At 36.0% G+C, this 22,128-nt stretch overlaps 2 protein-coding genes across 2 annotated transcripts; both read left to right on the top strand.

Moving 5' to 3' along the window:
• The first annotated feature begins 17,614 nt into the window (after window positions 1-17,614).
• LOC101889042 (uncharacterized) lies at window positions 17,615-18,394 on the top strand. Its single transcript, XM_005175861.4, has 3 exons — window positions 17,615-17,904; window positions 17,978-18,098; window positions 18,160-18,394. The coding sequence occupies exons 1-3, from the start codon at window positions 17,808-17,810 to the stop codon at window positions 18,260-18,262; spliced, it is 321 nt and encodes a 106-aa protein (XP_005175918.1). The 5' UTR covers window positions 17,615-17,807; the 3' UTR covers window positions 18,263-18,394.
• Window positions 18,395-21,313: 2,919 nt separating this feature from the next.
• On the top strand, window positions 21,314-21,891 carry LOC131801276 (uncharacterized). Its single transcript, XM_059119799.1, has 3 exons — window positions 21,314-21,478; window positions 21,543-21,663; window positions 21,731-21,891. The coding sequence occupies exons 1-3, from the start codon at window positions 21,382-21,384 to the stop codon at window positions 21,831-21,833; spliced, it is 321 nt and encodes a 106-aa protein (XP_058975782.1). The 5' UTR covers window positions 21,314-21,381; the 3' UTR covers window positions 21,834-21,891.
• The last annotated feature ends 237 nt before the right edge of the window (window positions 21,892-22,128 follow it).

The following is a 22,128-nucleotide window of genomic DNA, read 5'->3' as shown; positions in this document are numbered from 1 at the left end:
ATCAATATCCCATGCTCATATTAATCTATGTTTGATGTATATATTGAGATATAATTATTTAAAATATTGGACCTTTGTGGGGGAGGTAACAAAAGGAATGGTTCCATATTAACACAATACAGGATAAGATCGGGCATTTTATCTATCATCTTAACTGTGCGAAATTTGAAGAGAATCGTATACTTATTTCGCATTTTGTCAGCGTTTTGGTTATTCAAAAATTAAACCATTTGCGAGGGGAGGTACCAAAATAATTGAACCGATATATCCCACCTTAACGCCAAATCCTCTCCGAATAAAAATAGTGGGATGTGTGAAATTTGAAGAGAATGCTCATTTTGCATTTTTTCCTGTTGTATGAGGTAAATTTCTATGAAGTAAATTTTTACTGTGAAAATTTTGACTATTAGTTGGGAGAGGTACCTGAAGAAGCTGGGGACGATTTTGCCTATATTGGAACTCAATCTAAGTTTGATAATAAATACGATGTAGCAAGTTCGGAGCGTGCGCATCAGCCTGCCAGACGGATAGCCGTAGATTGGCTCCAAATGTCCTGAAACGAATTTCCTCCAAAGAGACCTAGGGTCCAAATGTCCTGAAACGAATTTCCTCCAACACGACCTAGGGTCTAAAACCGATATTTTGATAAGGCACGGTTTGGGCGTATCAAATGATAAATACCCTATATAAATCATATTATTTATTGAATCAAATTTTGGAGTGTATTTTTGAAGGATCTTCCGACCATAAATTGGAGATTAAAAAAAATTGACAAAAAGCATTTATAGGACTCCACGACCGTCAAGTTTTTGGAGAATATTATGAAAGGTCTCCTGACTAAAATAAGTGGATTTTTTAAAGACCCTATTTAAGATTGTCCAACCAAATATTTTTTCAAGACGGGAGCTTCTTTTTCTCACATTTTTTTATTTAAATCATGGAACTCGTTATTTTTTTATTTTCAAAAAATCGACTGGCATTGTTTAGACTTTCTTGCCAAAAAAAAAAAAAACTGGAATTTTCGTTATTAAGAATGGTCATGGCCCTTCTTTCAAGCAAATGTCATTTATCTGTCGACAAGCCGGCTTATACAGAGTGAGGTAAAAAAACTGCAACCAACTTCAGACCTCTGTTATTTCAAAGTCACTCGTCCTACAGCTGTTAAAATTATTCCAGTGACAGCTCATTATATTGTTTACAAGCGTACAAAAGCATTATGGTGAGAATTTTCCAGAAAAAAAGTTATTCGTGATGGAGTTCAAGAGTGATAGTGCGTTTTCTTTATATTTGGCTGGAAAACCACAAGTGGCTATCGTTAGAGCACTCCAGCATTTAAATGCGAATAAATCTTTTGTGTCTCGTACTATCGCTCGTTACAGTGATATTGGTAGCGTAGTCCGACGTCAAGAAAGTGGACGAAAAAAAACAGCAAAATCAGAAGAAATGGTTCGAAAAGTAAAGAAGCGACGTGATCGAAACCCGCGTCGCAGTGGCCGAAAAATGGCTCGTGAGATGAACATATAACAATATTCCATTCGGCAAATATTAAAAAATGAGCTCTGGGTAAAGCCATTGAAATTCCAAAAAGTGCAAGAACTTACACCGCAACAGAAAGAAAATAGACTCAAAAGAGCTAATATATTGCTTCGCTTGGCCGAAAGTGGTGAACTGCCGAATTTGGTTTTATCCGATGAGAAAACATTCCTTGTCCAGCAGCTTGTAAAAAAAAAAATGATCATGTTTACCTGCCAAAGAGGTCAGCTGAAAATGTGCACCTTCTGCTGACCACCAGAACTAAAGCGCCGGTCATGGTGATGGTGTGGGCCGCCATAACATCGCTCGTATTAATCGACCGTGGCATCAGAATAAATGCCGAATATTATCGCGGAAATATTCTGGAGCTTGTAATAAAGCCTTGGGCACGCAAATATTTTGGCCGCAGACCTTGGACATTCCAACAGGACTGAGCACCATCGCACTCAGCACGCGCCACCCAAGAACGATTACAAAATGAGGTTCTTCGCATCATTTCCAGAGCACAATGGCCACCAAAATCTCCTGATATCAATCCGTTGGACAATTGTGTCTGGAGTATTTTGGAAAGCAAGGTTGGCACTAAAAATACCAAAGTGTCGATTACCTCAACAATCGCTTTGCCGGGCCAAAATACCGCAGAGCAATATTCGGGCAGCGTGTGACGGTTTCATTGGCTGTTTGATGGCCATAATTCTTACCAAAGGTTGCCAATTCGAACAAATCTGACAAAAACTGAAACTTATTCTAAGATTTGATGCTATTTCATTTCATTTTTTGCTTTCATTCAGTAAAATTTAAAAAAAAAAAATGTAAAAATTATGGCACATAGACCAAATTAAGTCTGGAAATAAGTATGGCAAATTTGATTGAAAACGGTTCAGATATAGCTATAGCTCTAACAAATTATCCATAAAAACATTTATTTGCTATGTGAAGCTCTAAAGTCGACCCGGCCCGTCTTTAAGACTTTCTTAATGTTTTGGATTTCAATGAATTTTAACTCGAAATGTTTTTTTTCAAAAATATAAATCTGAGCGAAACTTCTTTACCCAATTTCGGTTGCCTCTCAATATATGTGTCCCATAATTTTAGATCTATTTTAGAGTAGATTCGGGCTTTTATTTAAGTTTGGTGGACATTTAATTTCAATTTATTTATTTTTTTTAATCTTCCATATTAGGCGACCTTTAGCATCTGACAATTATGCCACACTAAATTCCGTCATTTCAGTTTCAAGAATAAGTCAACAAATTATAATTAGTGTCTCACTTAATTTATAATTAATTACGCAGAATCCATTTAAATCAAAGAACGAAACAGAGATCTAGCATTTCATTCCAAGAATTGAAATAATAAACCTTCAATTAAAAAAAAATCAACAACGTGCAATTCTGCATTCTCTGAACATAATAATTCGGGGAAACTAAAAAATGCAAGTCATTTTTATATTAGTATGGAGGGTATATTAAGTTTGTCATTCCGTTTGTAACACCTCGATATATACATTTAAGATCCCACAATGTATATATATTCTTGATCAGCATAAAATTCTATGTCGATTTAACAATGTCCATCCGTCTGTCCGTCTATCCGTCTGTCCGTTTGTGAAAATCACTTTAGCTTCCGAACGAAATGAAGTAAGTTGATAACAATTTAATGTATATTATGTCTGCAGGACTTTTTGTTTTAAAAAGGGGCCATGTAAGTCCACATCTTCGTATAGCCCCCATATAACGGTACCTCACGATATTCTGTATTCTGATGATTTTACCGACATTATTCACCGGAATTGTTTCAAATTTGGTATTTTATATTCGTATCGGATACTACAGCCTAAGATAGAAAATTGTCAGGTTTACGTCTTCGTATAGCCCTCATATAACGGTATCTACCGACATTCTGTATTTTAATGATTTTAGCGACATTATTCACCGGAATTGTTTCAAATTTGGTATTTGAAGTTCGTAGTGGATACTGCAGCCAAAGACAAAATATTGCATCTGCAGGTCCACGTCTTCGTATAGCGCCCATATGACGGTACCTCCTGATATTCGGTATTTTAATGATTTTAACGACATTTTTCACCGGAATTGTTTCAAATTTGGTATCTAATGTTCGCAATTGATGTTACAGCCTAAGACTGAAAATTGTCTATGCAGGTCTACGACTTCGTATAGCCGCCACATTAAGGGACCTCCCGATATTCTGTATTTTGATCATTTTAGCGACATTATTCACGGGAATTGTTTCAACTATGGTATTTGGAGTTCGTAAAGGATATTACAGCCAAAGAAAGAAAATTGTCTGTGCAGGTCCACGTCTTCGTATAGCCCCCATATAACGGTACCTCCCGATATTCGGTATTTTAATGATTTTAGCGACATTATTTACCGGAATTGTTTCAAATTTGGTATTTGAAGTTCGTAATGGATACCACACTCTAGAGCAGAAAATGAGCCATGTAGGTCCACGTCTTCGTATAGCCCCCATATAATGGTACCCCCGATATTCGGAATTTTGATGATTTTAGCGACATTATTTACCGGAATTGTTTCAAATTTCGAATTTGAAGTTCGTAATGGATACGACGGCCTAAGGCAGAAAATTGTCTGTGCAGGTCCAGGCCTTAGTATAGCCCCCATATAACGGTTCCTCCCGATATTCGGTATTTTGATGATTGTAGCTACAGTATTCGCCGGAATTGTTTCAAATTTGGTATTTGAAGTTCGTAATGGATACCACACTCTAGAGTAGAAAATGAGCCATGTAGGTCCACGTCTTCGTATAGCCCCCATATAATGGTACCCCCGATATTCGGTATTTTGATGATTGTAGCTACAGTATTCACCGGAATTGTTTCAAATTTGGTCTTTGAAGTTCGTAATGGACACTACGGCCTAAGACAGAAAATTGTCGGTGCAGGTCCATGTCGTCGTATAGACCCTAATATAACAGCTATCTTCGGTATTTTTAAAATGTTAACAGAATTTTTAAAGGATTTTATTGTTTTTTTGGAATCGCCAAATTCGTTCCAAATGGTGGAGGGTATTCGAAGTTCGGCCCGGCCGAATTTTCAGCTTTTTTACTTGTTTATGATCGAAAATAATATATGTAATTTTTTTTTTTGGTTTTTTACTGATACTTCAATTCGGTATTACCCTCAATCGTTTCCCCTGAACTCAAAACTCATTTGTAATTGAAGTTATTTAAGAAACACAAATTTTCAACGAACTGCATTACACACCAAGGAACAACAATCTTTCATAATACTTTAATAGTTGGGGTTGTTTTGTTTACTGTCCAGGAAAAGAAGGAGTGAAAAAATTGTTGGCTCTCCTCATACCCCCTCTACATTCTCCCTACCATCTTGAACATATATATTCTTTATTATTTTTGTGCGATGAGGAGGGGGGACTAGATTTCCAACTCTGACAAGGGGCTGCATTTATTTCTTTCCAAAACTAAAAATTGTTAAGGACACCTTCCCAATTGTTGTGACTGAGAAAAAGTTGAATTGAATTTTTAAGTAACATTCGACAAAAGGTACTTTGGTTCATAAATTGTTGCCATACTTATGAGCGAGCGAGCAATGGAGGGACCACTGCGGGAGATGGAGGGGGGAGAGAACACAAGTTTCATGTTGCAGTGTTTTACACAATGCACAACAGCTAGTAGTTGTTGTCGTAAAGGACTTATAGCCACACTTACTTGCCAATAACAATAACATTGTTAACAAGTATTTTGCCAATGTTCGTTCTTTGGCTTACATGCACACACATTCGAACCGTGTAACTGGCCCCCATGGCCTCTGTCTACCAATGCCACCAGCACTTTTATGTATTTTTTGCCATATTCTGCCCTCCCCAAATATTCAATATACATTCGATTTGAAATGTTTTCACCACAACAACGAAAAACCACAACAACAAGTGAAAATTTCTTGGAAAACTTTTTGTTCGACAGCGTGGTGGGCGGTGGTGGGGAATGGAATATGAGCAGCAAGCATTTTCGGTGTACATTTAAGTCAAACAGGAAATTGAAAAATGAAATTACCACTAATGTGGTTTAAGTGTAAACTTTTCTCCATTGTTCTTTTCTTGTTAATTCGTTTGATATTTATTTTTATTGAAATTGAACAAAAAAAAAAAACAAGTCGTGAATGTGAATGTGGGCCACCATGGTACACACATTGACGAATGTGGTCATTGTAAATTATGTTCAGGAAAAAAAAATAAAAATCACAATAATAAAAACAAGGAAACTTCTTCATTAACAATGTATTTAACAACTTGGAATTAACAAATAATTTATTGCCGCATTGGGGACAGAAATTAAATTTTACGAATTCCCCCTTAAATATTTGGTCCTGGAAAACAAAGGTAGATTTTACAGAAAAAAAAACGAACAATAACGGAGTACTTTATTCAATAGTTTTTCGATTCTTTGAAACACTCTTTTGTCCAGCCGCTGTAGAAATGTTAAAAACTTCTGAGTTTGAAGCAGCAAACTTTGTAACTCTCTTAGCTTGAGATAGCTTTGCACTGTTTCTACAGCAATAAAAGTGTGCAAAAACTGAAGAATTTAAATTTTTATCCCAACTCCAATAGAAACCGTTAAAAGGGACATTATCAAGTACTATTTAAAACAAGTAAGCAAAGGCTATCGTCGTGAGGGGCCGACCATATGATACCCTTCACCACAACACTACAATAAGTTAGAAGCCCCCTTATGTTCAAATCCATTTTGAAATATTTCGTTTTTGAAATAATCTCATAGGGCCCTGCCCAGGTGTTACCCTTAGGCATTTGACCGGGGGCATTGGCCCAATATTTACTTACTACGTCGTGTTGTTAGGTATTCAAAACAATTTCACACCAAAATTGTGGTCCATTTTACAATTAAATACAATCCAATGATCATCCAAAATGCTCGACATGTTCCTTGTCCTTAACCTCTCCTCATGCAAAATTCCGTGTCGATTGGTTTTAAATTGTGACCTGTATATAATATCCTCAAAACATAGTGTTGCAGGGTGTAGGAAAAATTTTGAAAACGTAGAATTCAAAATTGTAATTCAAATTGAAAATATCGCATGCGATAAAAAAATATGACAATAATTGAAAAAATGTAACAAAAAATTTTAACTTTTTTGTTGGCAGATTTTTACGCGATTTTCTTAGATTTTACCCTTTCTGGCAAGAGCCTATTGCAAATTAGTGAAAATTGTCAAAATCCGTCCAGCGGTTCTTGACTTATAAGCGGAATAACTAACATCAATTTCATGTACATATAGATTGTTCCTATTTCGGTACATATCCGATATGTTGGCTATCAGCATAACTGTAATGGTCAGTAGTGACCTTCTAATAAATTTGTGATTTGGCCGGGATTAAAAATGCTCGCGATTTTGTGGAAATTTTCGAATTTTTTGACATAAAAGTTATGAGTTATTTTACCGATGACCACCGCTGGGCTTCTGCCCAGCCCTAAACTCTAACTCCATTTCGCGTTGATTGGTTTATAATTGCGGCCTGTAGAGCAACTGCAAAATGAGGAAATTTTTAAGTTTTTGGTCCATTTCAACTCCTAAATATTGTGCAATCATCTCCAAAAACAATAGGGTTCTATTCCGACCATAACCCTCCATTTTCAATTTCATGAGGATCGGGCCATACTTGCGACCTGTAGAGTGATTACAAATTAACATAGACAGACGGACGAACGGACATACATAGCTAGATCGACTCAACTCGGCGAGATAGGAAGATCCATATGTACTTTCCTATGTGGGAAACCAATATTTCGAGGTGCAACATAATTTTTGGCCCAATCAAACACATAGTTGTAGGGTATAAAAATACTATTTAAAATCTTCACTAAGGCTTGCATACCAGTCAAAAAATCAATGAGGAAATTTAAAGAAAAATCGGTAAGAAAACCAAGTCGACATACGTCACTTTTATTGTCATCCAACATCCCTGTTACACCCTTCACCAAAGTATATTATACTTTATATCATTCCATTCTCATCCTCAAAATATCCGAATTTAGACACGACAGCTCTATTTTTGATCAGCAAAGAATTCTATGTCGATTTAGCCATGTCCGTCCATCACCCTCACTTCCTAACGAAATGAAGTAGGTTAATGAATTTCTACTCCGGTGTATTTTAGATTCGTAGAATTGTTGAAAATGAAAATGTGCCATAAGAGCCTACATTTGGATATAGCCTCCATTCAACTAAAAGCCAGGTTTAAGCTGTTTTAAGTGTTTTAGTCCCTAGTATGTAGGGATCATCTCACATAGAACTGTCCACATAGTTCAAAGTTTCGGTATAGTCCTCATAAAACTGTTCCGCTAAATATTCGGTATTTTGATGGTATGTGTCACACTTTTTACTGGAATGGATTCAAATTTGTTATTTTGAGTTCGAAATGATACCTACCTTCCATGACTGGAAATAGCCAATTCAGGTGCGCATCTTCATATACAGCATACAGCGTTACCATCTTATATTGGGTATTTTGATGATGTTAGCTACATTTTTTACCAGTTTTACCTTAAACTTGGTATTTGGAGTTCGTAGTAGTCGTTTGCTATAAATGTCCTCATTTTCGTGCAGTCCGATATAATTGTACCTCCCTTTATTTGGTATTTTGATGATTTTGGCAACACTTCATCGAAGGTGTTTCTAATTTTTCATTTTGAGTGCGAAATGGATAGCATTGCTTTTATTTTTATGATTTTAGTCAAATTATTCACCGGAATTGTTAGATTTGGTATTTGAAGTTCGAAATCGGTTCGATAACAATTTACTTATGCTGGACCATGACTTCGTATAGCCTCCATATTAATATATTCATTTGAACTGTATTTTTGTATGGATTTTTTGAAACATTTTCAAGTTCCTTCCAAATGGTGGAGGGTATTAAAGCTCGACCCGGCCTGCCTTTTTTTTCTATAGAGGGTATATATTATCTGACACAGCCAAAAAGTGCACTGTCGAAATAAGGGTTTTAGACCCTCGGCCTCTTTGGACCAAATCCGTTTCTGGATATTTGGAGTCGATTAAGCGATGTCCGTCCGTCCGCCTATCTGGCTAGCTATCGATAACCGATTCGGTCCAAACAAGGTATATGGTAACATTATTATCATACATCGATTTCGGAGATGGTACCATACCACTAAAGGTCAATATTTTTACAGAAAATAATTATCCGTTCATAACAAGAGAGGATCACTCAATATTTGTATCCAACACAAAGGTTCAGCATTTAAAATAACTCTTATAAAATAGAAAATAAGCATTCAATTCTCTTAAGATTTCACATATCTCAATATTTTTATTACCACAAGATCTGGTGTGAAGATTGGATATATCCTCATGACAACATCTTACAGAAAAATATTTACTTTTTAAGTGTTTGTTTTCTCTTTCGAGACGAGCTTAATGATCTGAAATTTGCAGTGAAAAGGAAAGCCAGATAGACTTTTTTATTTGAACATTTTAGGAGATTTTTCTATATTTTATTCTTTTCTACCGAAAGTCCATTCTGAATTAGCTAAAAGTGTCAAAATCCGTCCGGCCGTTTTTGAGCTATAAGTGTTCTAACATATTCCCTTTTTTGAAACATAAGATTGTATATATTTTGCCATATATGCGATATCTGGAGCTTAAAATCTTCTCGTTTAAAAGAAATTTTCGCATTTTTTTTTTTTACTTAAAAGCTATGACATATTTTACCAGCAAAATACAGGGTAGATGAAAAAACTGCAACCAATTTCAGACTGCTATCATTTCTAAGCCACTCGTCTGACAGCTGTTAAAATTATTCCAGTGACAGCTCATTATATTGTTTACAAGCGTACAAAAGCATTTTTGGTGAAAAATTTCCAGAAAAAAAGTTATTCGTAATGGAATTCAAGCGTGATAGTGTGATTTCTTTATATTTGTCTGTAAGCCCACAAGTGGCTATCGTTAGAGCACTCCAGCATTTAAATGTGAACAGATCTTTTGTGTCTCGTACCATCGCTCTTTACCGTGATATTGGAATCGTAGCCCAACGTCAAGGAAGTGGACGGAAGAAAACAGCAGTATCAGCAGAAATGGTTCGAAAAGTTCAGATGCGACTTGATCAAAACCAGCGTCGTAGTGGCCGAAAAATGAACGTATCGCAATATTCCATTCGGCAAATGTTGAAAAATGAGCTAGGGGTAAAGCCATTGAAATTCCAAAAAGTGCAAAAACTTACACCGCAACGGAAAGAAAATAGACTCAAAAGAGCTAAATAGGTGCTTCGCTTGGCCGAAAGTGGTTAACTGCCGAATTAGGTTTTCTCCGATGAGAAAATATTCGTTGTTCAGCTGTTTGTAAAAAAACTAAATAATAAACTGACCTGCCAAAGAGGTCAACTGAAAATGTGCACCTTCGGTTGGCAAACAGAACTCAAGCTCCGCTCGTATCAGAAAAAATGCCGAATATTATGGCAAAAATATTCTCGAGGGTGTACTTAAGCCTTAGGCATACAAACATTTTGGCCGCAGTCCATGGGCATTCCAACAGGACTCAGCATCATCGCAATTAGCACGCGCCAGCCAAGAATGGTTACAATATGAGGTTCCTCGCTTAATTTCGGCGCGCACAATGGCCACCAAAAATCTCCAAAATCTCTGAATACCAATCCGTTGGACTATTGTGTCTGGAGTATTTGGGAAAGCAAGTTTGGCACTAAAAATACCAAAGTATCGATCACCTCAAGCAAGCTCTTCGCCGGGAATAGGCCAAAATATCGCAGAGCAACAATCGGGCAGGGTGTGACGGTTTCATTGGCCTTTTGAAGGCCATAATTCCTGCTAAAGGTCACCAATTCAAAGAAATCAAAAGTTTTTCTAAAATTTGATGCTATTTCCGACATTTTTTGCTTTCAGTCAATAAAATTAAAAAATAAAATGGCAAAAATTATGGCTCTTGACTTTGTTGCAGTTTATTTATCTTTGGTTTATTTATCTCACCCTTTAATAAAAATATTGGCATGTGCAAAATTCTCATATTTTCTTTTTTATGAGATTTGTTGTTGATCAAGATTTTTATATTTGAGAGAGGAGTACCAGAAGGAGTGGACAGCCACATCTATGGTTGATATAAATATTGAGATACCCCAGAGCAACATTCGGGCAGCGTGTGACGATTTCATTATTCTAAAATTTGATGCTATTTCCGTGTCTCATCGAAGTAACGGTCCTTCCAAGGGGTGAAATTCATTAAAAGTTCGAACCGACCGAACTTGTCTGCATTTTACTTCTTATACCGTACAACAGAATTGCTATTAGTGTTATATTTATATTTTTGTCACACTTTCACGTATCCCAGACACGTACACAATATATCGTATCCCAGATTTTAGTTCAAGTTTTCCTTACGATGGAGGATATAAGTAGTTTGACTCAATCGATTTCAATTCCTTAACCATAATATTGTAGGGCTTCTCATTGCTTACGCAAAATACGTCTGCAATTCTTAAATTATTTTGAAGTTATTATTTCTTTCATTATACCCTCCACCATAGTATGGAGGGTATATTAAGTTTGTCATTCCGTTTGTATCACCTCGAAATATACATTTTAGACCCTATAAATTTTACATATTTTTGATCAGCATAACATTCTATGTCGATTTATCAATGTCCGTCCGTCTATCCGTCTGTCTGTATGTCCGTCTGTGGAAATCACTCTAGCTTCCGAATGAAATTAAGTAGGTTGATAAAATTTTACGCAAATGTGTATTATGTCTGCAGGACTTTTGATATTGAAAATCTTCGTATAGCCCCCATATAACGGTACCTCCCGATATTCGGTAATTTGATGATTTTAGCGACATTATTTAGCGGAATTGTTTCAAATTTGGTATTTGAAGTTCGTAATGGATACTCAGCCTATGAAAGAAAATTGTTTGTGCAGGTCCACGTCTTCGTATAGCCCCAATATAACGGTACCCACCGATATTCGGTATTTTGATGATTTTAGCGACACTATTTACCGGAATTGTTTCAATTTTGTTATTTGAAGTTCGTAATGGATACAACATCATAACACCAAAAATGAGCCATATAGGTCTACGTCTTCGTATAGCCCCCATATAACGGAACCCCCAATATTCGGTATTTTGATGATTTTAGCGACATTATTTACCGGAATTATTTCAAATTTTGTAATTGAATTTCGTAATGGTTACTACAGCCTATGGCAGAAAATTGTCTGGGCAGGTCCATTTTAACCCCCATGGTACCTCCCTATATTCGGTATTTTGATTATTTTAGCTACATTAAATTTTTTCCAATTTTCGCATTTGAATATTGTAATAGCTTGTGACAAAAGTTTCTTATGCAGGTCCAAGTCGTCGTATAGATCCTAATATGCGGCTACATTTGGTATTTTGAAGATTTTAACAGCATTTTTAACGGATTTTATTTTTTTGAAAATTGTTAAATTTCTACCAAATTGTGGAGGATATTCAAAGTTCGGCCCGGCCGAACTTTCAGCTTTTTTACTTGTTTTAAAGTGATTTGGTTTTGAAATAATTTTTGAAATTTTTAAATGATTCCATTCTTTCAAATTAATTGGCATTCTAAACGCAATACGATATTCTAGCATATACTGTGTTATCGAAAAAAAAAACAGACCAGCACACAGAACCATTCTTTACGTTCCGGCAAAATCATAAACCATACGAAGTTTCTAGGTTTCCGAAAACAAATGGCTTCAGGTAGGACATATACACCGAAAAATTTAAATTCAAGTGAATTCGAGTGCATAGGTAACCCAAACTAATAGATTCATTGCCCATGTTGTTATTGCTGTTGCAGTTGTTGTTGTTGTTATTATTGCATCCACATGATGATGGAAACCCGGAAAAAATGTTCCCCAAAAGCTATGTGCAACCAAAGCTGTGCACATAATAAACCTACATTCAAACACACTCATACACACATATATTTGTCTAAGTGCCTTTTGTGTACTCGATATGATTGCATATGTATTGTATGTAGATATGTGTATATATGTACATATATGAACATATGTATGTACATGCCCATCTGTATATTGGACAAATTAAACTAGGTCAGGTCTCTTACACGGCTTGTAGAATTAGGCGAAATTGTGGTCAATGAATTCGCCACAGCAAGGAAATGAGTGGGTAAAACTCTGAGCTTAGAAAGAGAGAGAGAGAGAGAGAGAGAGAAATCGAAATCGGTTGTTTGCAAATCCATGTCAGCACACAAGAGAGCCTGAAAATACTCTTTCAATTTATTCTCTTTATTTGAATGAATTAAATAGCGTAGTGTGGTGGTGAGTTTGCGTCCAAATATATGCTTTTACAAATTCGCCCCTAAATGTATGCTTTTGAATTCGGAGTAAAGTTCATTGTCTATCAGCTGTGTGTAAAAGCTAACGTATGGGGAATTGTTTGGCTTATCGCGTGTAAAATCTGACCGAAGAAAACAACATCGATGACAAGAATGGTTTCTTCTTGTTTTTCGTTACATTTCAACATTTTGAAAGAAGTGAAATGCACACTTCTCTCTTTTTTAGGCTGTTGCTCCCAAAAACTGAATTTACCAATGCCATTTTTGTTTGTGTTGTTCTTGGTGTTGCGTTTTTCGGTTATAAATATAATTTATGCTGTATATTTGGAGCTATAATTTTTATTTCGGTCTCCATATTTCATTAATAAAAAATCGCGTGTTAATGGCTTCTTTAGCAAAGGGCTGATTTTGTTCGCTGTTTCATACAATTGCTTGTACACTTCTTCGCCATACATGTATGGTGTTGTTGTTGCTGTTCTTGTGACTTTTCTCCGTCTTTGCCATAAACAACAGAAAAGCATGTTTCATGTAACTTTATTGCAGTCAACCAGCAGCCAAGTCATATTTTAAAATTTTCCACTTATGATATTGATATTGTCGGTCTCGGGGGGTCATTTCAAACATAAGCGAAAGCATGGACGTACATAGAACCCCTCTAAAATATTTAAGTTCCATTTTTAAGGTTTTTTCCTAACGACCCCATCAAAAGCTGGCGTAAGCTACGCCAATGCCACCTCAATTGCCTAAAAAATATTTGCTGATTTGTTTATCTGAGCTTGGCAAAAATCGCATGTCTTTCGTCGCGTAATTCCTACCACTTATGGTGTAAATTTGTACACGAATCTATAATTTTGTCATATTATTTATATGTGTGCCTGCTTTGGTGGCAACATGTAATGAGGGTAAATTAGATAAGTAGTGAGTTTTTGTATATCAGGTCGAGGACAATTTCAAAAATTGTCAAAATTTCTCGAAATACCAATTTCCAAAGAAACTAGATTGTGATGGCCAAAATAATACGTTTGCGCTGCAATTGGCGGTACAGAAAACTAGATCATTTAAAATGGGGACAAATAAATCGTATAGATGTATTTGATAATTTGTTATGGTTCCCTTAAGGGTCAGTACCGAAAAGAAAGGCAAATTTCATTGGTAGATTCCTTGAAGAGGGCTCGGTGCTAAAGTAAGGGGAAAACAAGTAAAACAGCTGTAAGCTCGGCCGGGCCGATCATTGAATAACCTCCACCATTTGGAACGAATTTCGCATTTTCCAAAAAAAAAAAAAAAAGAAAAAATGCATAAATAAATAAATAAATCCGTTAAAAATTCTGATAAATTTTTAAAAATTCCGAATGTCGTCTGAACGACGACGTGGACCTGCATAGGCAACTTTTGTCATAAGCCATTACAATATTCAAATGCGAAACTTGAAAAAAAAAATTTGGCGAATAATGTAGCTAAAATCAACAAAATACCGAACATATGGAGGTACTATACGAAGATGCAGGACCACATGAGACAATTTTCTGTCATAGGCTGTAGTATCCATTACGAACTTCAAATACCAAATTTGAAACAATTCCGGTGAACAATGTCGCTGAAATCATCAAAACACCCAATGTCGGGAGATACCGTTATATGGGGGCCATCCGAAGGCGTGGACCTGCAGGGACCCTTTGGTGATAGGCTGTAGTATCCATAACGAACTTCAAATACCAAACTTAAAACATTTCCAGGGAATAATGTCGCTTAAATCATCAAAATACCGAATATCGGGAGGTATCGTTATATGGGGGTTATATATAAGGCGTGGACCTCCACGAACAATTTTCTGGCTAAGGATGTAGTACCCATTACGAACTTCAAATACCAAATTTGAAATAATTCTGGCGAATAATGTCGCTAAAATCATCAAAATACAGAATATCAGGAGGTGCTATAATATGGGAGCTATACGAAAACGTGGACCTGCACACATAATTTTCTGTCTTAGGCTGTAGTATCCATTACGAACTTCAAATAGCACATTTGAAACAATTCCGGTGAATATTGTCGGTAAAATCATCAAAATACCGAATTTTGGGAGGTACCATTATTTGGGGGCTATACCAAAACGTGGACTTAGATGACCCATTTTCAATACCCAAAGTCCTGCAGACATAGTACACATTTGAATAAAATTTTATCAACCTTCTTCATTTCGTTCGGAAGCTAAAGTGATTTCCACAGACGGACAAACGGACAGGCGGACGGGCATCGCTAAATCGACATAAAATGTTATGCTGATCAAGAATAGATACATTTTGTGGGGTCTTAAATGTATATTTCGAGGTGTTACAAACGGAATGACAAACTTAATATACCCTCCATACTATGGTGGAGGGTATAAAAATTGGTGGCGACCAAAAATTGGATTTGAAATTTTGGCCAGAAAAAATGAATTCTAAACCATCGTGAAACGGTACCCTGTTTTCACCTTCCTATACCCCTTTTTATACCCTACACCATAAGGTGACAAGTATTATGTATTTGTGCATTTGTTGGTAACAGGCAAAAGGAAACGAGATAGACCCATAGTTCCTTTTGATGATCTGCATAGAATCACATTCTGAGTCGATTTATTCATGTCGGTCCGTCCGTCTGTCCATGTATTTTTGTAAACAAAGTACAGTTCGCATTTATTGCCCTATCCAGATGAAATTTTGCACAAATCATTTGCTTGGCCCAAGGAGGAACCCTATTGAAATTGGAGATAATCGGTAAAAAATTAGATATAGCTCCAATATATATCTTCGTCTGATTTGCTTTTTATTGTGCACCAAACGTGTAATATCAGCCCGAATAGTATGGAATTTTGCACATACAACCAAATTAGGCCTGAAAATAAGTATGCCAAATTTGATCGAAATCGGTTCAGATATAGCTATAGCTCCAATATATATTGTTCATCCAATTTGTTATTTTTGTCCTGCGCAGCCGTAATATGCACTCTGTAACAAAAATATTTGGGGAAATATATCAAATGTAGCTCAGAAATACCGTTGCTAAATTTTATCGAAATCGATTCAGATTTGGATATAGCTCCCATATATAACATCGTCCGATCGAAGATCGGTTCAGATATAGCTATAGCTCCCATATATTCTGTTCATCCGATTTCTTATATTTGTTACCCACAACCGTAATATGCACTCCGTAACAACGATATTCATGGAAATATAGCGAATACAGCTCAGTAATATCTTTGCCAAATTTTATCGAGATCGGTTCCGATTTGGATATAGCTCCCATATATATCTTTATCCGATTTCAAGCTATTTGTGCACCAAATGGGCAATACAATTCCGAATTGAAAAGATACAAATGCTTCGGCATATTTAGTCCTCTGAACTTTAAATTATAATTATAATCATAGCGTGTATGATTGAATTCTCCCATAAAAGCTTTTAATTGTTATGCGCAGCTCCACTAAATTAGGCAAGTCGTTAGGGTATCATGAAGTCGGCCCCGCCCGTCTGGTTTGGTTTGCCCTACCAAAAATCACATAAAAATTCCAGAGCTCTGGCGTTACCCGTTCGCTTGAGATTCTTGTTTCAGCCGTTTCGTGTGGACAATGACAATGCAGTTTTAGGCTTAAAAAACAAATAGTTTTCAGCTAGGCTTCGTGACGCCTCAATGACATATTTGTTTACGCACAAAAATATTCGTTTTCGATTTGGAATATTTTTGTTTTGATTTTCATGAATTGTGAAAGGAAAACAACATTTCGAATTAAAATGACGCAATTACATCCCCCCCGTTTGCTAAAGAAATTCTTACAAACAGTACAAAGATCTCCGTGGTAAACTGTAAAAGTTTCTGATGATGGAATCGATGGTGTGATTACAGCAGCCATTTTTGTCAAAATATTTTGTTTTGTTTTTATTTGTCAAGATCAAAGATCATTTATTCTTGAAAACAGAAAAAAAAACTATTCAACAACGAACTCATAAGGGTTTCCCCATTAACGGCATGAGGTTCAAAACTAATCTCCGCACATAGTAAACAAACTAGAATTTCATCAATGACCAGCACCACCACCACCACTACCACCAATCTATAGTAAATGACTAATTCATTGAAATCAGATGTGACAACAAAAAAATTTCCAACACACACACACACACATACATGGAAATGTTTTCGACGAAATTCGGATGATTGGTCTTCACTTGGAAGAAGTCAAAACAAACGCACGAGTAATCAAATTAACGTAGATCCGTGGCGCCAAAATCACGTTCATTAATATAATGTAAACAACCTCAGGAGAATTCAGATAAGAAGACACAGAACGCTGTGGCTCGGCTTCTTGAAGGCTGCCCCTGATAAGACCCACCAGCAGCTGCTCGGCTGATATGGGTCTCAACGATGGGTGGATCGGATGGATGCATGCATCTTTTATGTTTTTGTGGGCTGACCAACATACATGTGTATGTGTGTGTGTGTGTGTGTGTGTGTGTATGTGTACCGTGCTATGCTGTTATCAGCATTTCTTCTTTCTTCTTAGAAGCGACCTCTTCAAAATTCCTTTGCATCAGTTTGGCGGCGTTGGTGGTGGAGGCGGCGACAGCGGCGGCAGCAACATTGCCCATTTGAGGACATCGACAGACCGACGAGTTTAAATGTTGCATTTATTTGTTCGAAATGATTGATGGATTTTAATTACGCTTCAACGTTTACGTCAGAATCGAGCAAGATGGCGATAACAGCGATAGTGATTTGAATCTCGATTTGATTGGCTTGGCCGTTTATTTTTTCAATAAATACATATAACAAATATGTGCGTATTTTATTTATCAAAGACATAGCTCATCGTAAAACAGCAACGCCTTCTAAACTTAGTTCCGTTTCGTCCATTCACAAATTAAGATGAAATTCATTGGTGGTGTTCTTATCCTTGTGGCCTCCTCGTTGTTGGTGGCATTCGTGGTGTGTGACGAGGCCAGAGGATTTTTCAAAGATTCAGGTCAGTTTTTAAAGTGCAGTCAAACGAAATTTGTAACAAAAATAAATTTCTTTGTGAAAAAAAAACCATTTAGACCATCCTGGCAGATGTGTACATGAAGGATTATTTTTATTACCCGGCGAACAGGGCAAACCCCGAGGACAATGCATGCTATTCCTGTGCGACAACAAAAACGGTTTTGGCAGGATTCAAGGGTAAATTTAAATCGCCTCTTACCGAAGAAATAAATTAACAATTTTTTATTTGGAATTTCAGTTGTCCCTACAAAGCTCCCATGCCAAATTGCTCTTTTGGCGATTACATCAACATTGAAGCGCCCTACCCAGAGTGTTGTAACAAACATCAGATATGTCCCTGAACATTATGTGTAGAGTGTGTACGTGTGTTTGTTTAGTTTATAAATTATTGAAATATTTGTGTTTTAGTGAAAATAAGTTTAAAATTTAAAAAAAATATATAAACAATAACTGTAGAAAAAAGTAAGAAAGAATTGTTTTTTTTTTTCTAAGTTACAACAGAAATTTTTAAAAAAATCGGAAATAAATGGACCTTCACAAGTTCTCCAAAGTATTTTTAACGTTAATGACAAATAGAAAAATATATAAATTAAAAAAAAAAAAAAAAATTAAAAAGTCTTTTTATGAATAGTTTTCGTTGTTTTGAGATCACGTGACATAATAAAGTGTTTGTGAATATTATTTTCCCAAAAAAAAAAAGAAAAAACAAGTTAAAAATTCGGTCGGTTTTGCCGACAGCTGTATACCCTCAGCCAATGTTCGATCATTTAAAAATATTTTGACTTTTGTTATGATTATGCGCTATTGTTATGAGAATGTTTAACCCCTTATTCAGTAGGTTCCGGATGAATGGGACAATATTGGCCATTTCGTATCGGTCCTAAATAAATATGACATGTGTTGTGTTGATGGAAATATTGGGAAGTCTTGAATGGAATCGGATTTCAATTTCGCTTTTTATGAGCTTCATGGATATTCAAATTTTTGAGCCGTTGTGGAGGAGGTACCAGAAGGAGTGTACCGATATATCCCATCTTCACAACGGATCTTTTGTTAGTGGAAATAATGGTGTGAAATATGAAGAGAACCTGATGCTTATTTTGGATTTTATAAACGTTTTAGTTATTCAAAAACGTTGACCCTTTGTGGGGGAGATACCAGAAGGAATTGTCCTATCTCTACCGTTTCTTTTAAAAGATGCTGTGTTGATAGAAATATTCATATGTGCCAAGTCTAAATGGAATCCGATGTTAATTTCGCGTTTTATAAGCTTCATGGATATTCAAAGTTTCGACCTTTTGTGGGAGAGGCACTTGATGGAATGGACCGATATTGTCCCTTTTTGCATCTGACCTTGAACTGATGCAAATATTTGGATTTGCAAAGCTGGAACAAAACCGTATAATTGCTTCTCTTTCTGTGCGGAAAAAAATATTTTTTTTTTTTTTTGAAAATTTCGATCTTGTGTGGAGGAGGTACCAGAAGGAGTGGACCGATACATTCCATCTTAACACCAGACCTTGGGGGACATTTGTGGGGGAGGTACTTACTGGAGTAAACCGATATTGTCTATTTTCGCACCAGACCTTGCACTAATTTGCAAAGTTGGAGCAAAATCGGATTGTCGTTTCTCTTTCTGTGCAAAAAATATATATTTTTTTTTTTTAAAAATTCGACCATTTGTGGTGGAGGTACCAGAAGGAGTGGACCGATATATTCCATCTGAACGCCAGACCTTGGGTTGATGAAAATATTGGGATGTGTGAAATTTGGAGACAGTCGGACTCTTACATTACATTTTATAAGAGTTGTAATTATTCCAAATTTTGACCATGTGTGGGGGAGGTACCTGATGGCGTGGACCGATATTGTCCATTTTCACACCTGACCTAGCACTGACGAAAATATTAAGATTTGCAAAGTTGGAGCAAAATCGGATTATCCTTTCTCTTTCTGAGCAAAAAATATATTATTTGAAATTTTTGACCTTTTGTGAGGGAGGTGCCTGAAGGAATGGACCGATATATTCCATCTTAAACCAGATTTGGGTTAATATAAATATTGGGATTTGTGAAATTTGAAGACAATCGGACCCTTACATCCCATTTTATGGGAGTTGTAATTATTCAAAATTTCGACCTTTTGTGGAGGAGGTACCTGAAGGAGTGGACCGATATTGCCCATCGCCGAACTCCATCTAAGTTTGACAAAAAATATTACGATGACCCAAGTTTGGACCAAATTGGATACTCCTGCCAGCCAGACAGATAGACGGGCGGACGGACATCGCTAGATCGACTCCAAATGTTCTGAAACGAATTTGGTCCAAAGAGACCTAGGGTCTAAAACCGTTATTTCGACTAGGCACGTTTTGACCGTATCAAATGATATATAACCTCTGTAGCCATATGGCTGAGGGTATAACAATTATGGCGTTTGACTTTGTTGCAGTTTTTTTAATCTCACCCTGTATGTAATATCTGCCCAAATTGGATAGTTTTTTTTTTTTTCATATTCAACCATTTGGTGAAACTCAGTCTGGTATATCTATTGCTCCAATGAATATTCTTTAATATAATTCTTGTCGAAGTCATATCATGCACTATATAGCAATGTTATTTTGGTACTAGAGGTACAAAAGCCTCCGTCAATTTTGTAACAAACCAATTCAGAAAAATAACTCTTTACCAATGTAGCTTAAATATCTCAAGCTCTGATAAAAAAAACATCTAATTTCCAAGTTTAAAATAAATTTCGTAATTACAAAATTTACCATAATAGAAATAATATTGAACCATTTTTAAAGATAAATAAAATTAGGAGCGGGTCTAATGAATATACTCCAGTATCTTGAAAATCACTTTTATCCATATTTTGAATCGTCGCTCAGCTGATGTAAAGCACATGAAATCGGACTATGGATTTTTTTCCTCGTCTGGGGGCAAAACTTGTGTCAAAATCATAGAATTTAAGTCAATCCATGGGAATTACTTCATTCTGAGAAACAAAAGTTCAAACAGAAAGCCTGGGGAAAATTTTTAATAAAAAACACTATTCAAATGTCTCAGACAAAGAATTCGAAGAATTTTCGCAAAGCCTTTTCATTTCTATTTTATTAGTTCAGACATCATGATGCAATTTTCAAATGACAACTTGTATTTTTTCAATAAAAATAATAATTATTTACGTCATCTCTTTTGTTTGGCTTAGCAATTGTTACAAATCATTAGAAAGAGAGCCGCAATTATTCATTCATTGTTCCTTAGGACGAAGAGACTAGACGCTGATTTGACGACTTTGATTTATTATATAAAGCAATTCACATGACTCGACCGAGTTATTTTTATTTCACTGATAACACACTTCCAAACCATGCAGTGACATTAGTTTGTCTCCGTTAGAGGAATTAGTTTAATATTTAATTTGAATGTGATTAGAACTGAAAACGAATTGAGTGAAAATGAACTGCTGTCAATTTGTCGCAATATTTTTAATATTGACCAGCTTTGCCTACGTTTGTATGGCTGGCGAATTTACAGGTTATTTTAAAGATCCAGGTATGATTGGGTTACAATGTTGAGTATAGTGACGGCTAGTAAGCAATTGAAATTTGAATTTCAGATCATCCGGGAAAGTGCTTCTTTGGTGGTCTAGTTCTTGAGCCGGGCAAGGAGGGTCAGATTCCCGGTAAATGCAAACGTTTCTTATGTAACCGTGCCGATGGTCTTGGAGTCGTACAGGGGTATGTACAAAGATCATATAAATGGTATGGTATTTGTTTTGTATAAAATGTTTCTGTTTCGTTGCAGTTGTGGAACTCAGGGTGTTAAAGCACCCTGTACACTGGGAGATCATGTCAATGCAAATGCACCCTATCCAGATTGTTGCAAACGAAAGGTTATTTGTCCTTAAGTGCTATGTCAATGAGATAATGAATGAAATGCAACCAAGAATAAAATTCGTTATAGATTGCCAAAAAAAAAAAAAAAAAAAAAAAAAAAAAAAAAAAAAAAAAAAAAAAAAACATGAAAGAAAGTATTAAAGTCGGGCGGGGCCGATTTTATGATACCCTACACCACTTTGCTAATTTCATTCATTTAATGAATGAAATGCAACCAAGAATAAATTTCGTACCAGATTGCCAAAAACAAAAAAAAATTAAAGAAAGTATTAAAATCGGGCCGGGCCGATTGTATGATACCCTACA

The sequence above is a fragment of the Musca domestica genome, unplaced genomic scaffold, assembly GCF_030504385.1.
Source record: "Musca domestica strain aabys unplaced genomic scaffold, Musca_domestica.polishedcontigs.V.1.1 1, whole genome shotgun sequence".
NCBI lineage: Eukaryota > Metazoa > Arthropoda > Insecta > Diptera > Muscidae > Musca > Musca domestica.
This window is presented reverse-complemented; position numbering and strand designations above follow the sequence as displayed.

Excerpts from the sequence above, each read along its gene's own strand:
- LOC101889042 (XM_005175861.4), top strand. The coding sequence starts at position 17,808 with ATGAAATTCATTGGTGGTGTTCTTATCCTTGTGGCCTCCTCGTTGTTG. Across the intron at positions 17,905-17,977 it reads AGGATTTTTCAAAGATTCAG|ACCATCCTGGCAGATGTGTA; the intron begins GTCAGTTTTTAA and ends AAAACCATTTAG. Across the intron at positions 18,099-18,159 it reads GGTTTTGGCAGGATTCAAGG|TTGTCCCTACAAAGCTCCCA; the intron begins GTAAATTTAAAT and ends TTGGAATTTCAG.
- LOC131801276 (XM_059119799.1), top strand. The coding sequence starts at position 21,382 with ATGAACTGCTGTCAATTTGTCGCAATATTTTTAATATTGACCAGCTTT. Across the intron at positions 21,479-21,542 it reads AGGTTATTTTAAAGATCCAG|ATCATCCGGGAAAGTGCTTC; the intron begins GTATGATTGGGT and ends TTTGAATTTCAG. Across the intron at positions 21,664-21,730 it reads GGTCTTGGAGTCGTACAGGG|TTGTGGAACTCAGGGTGTTA; the intron begins GTATGTACAAAG and ends GTTTCGTTGCAG.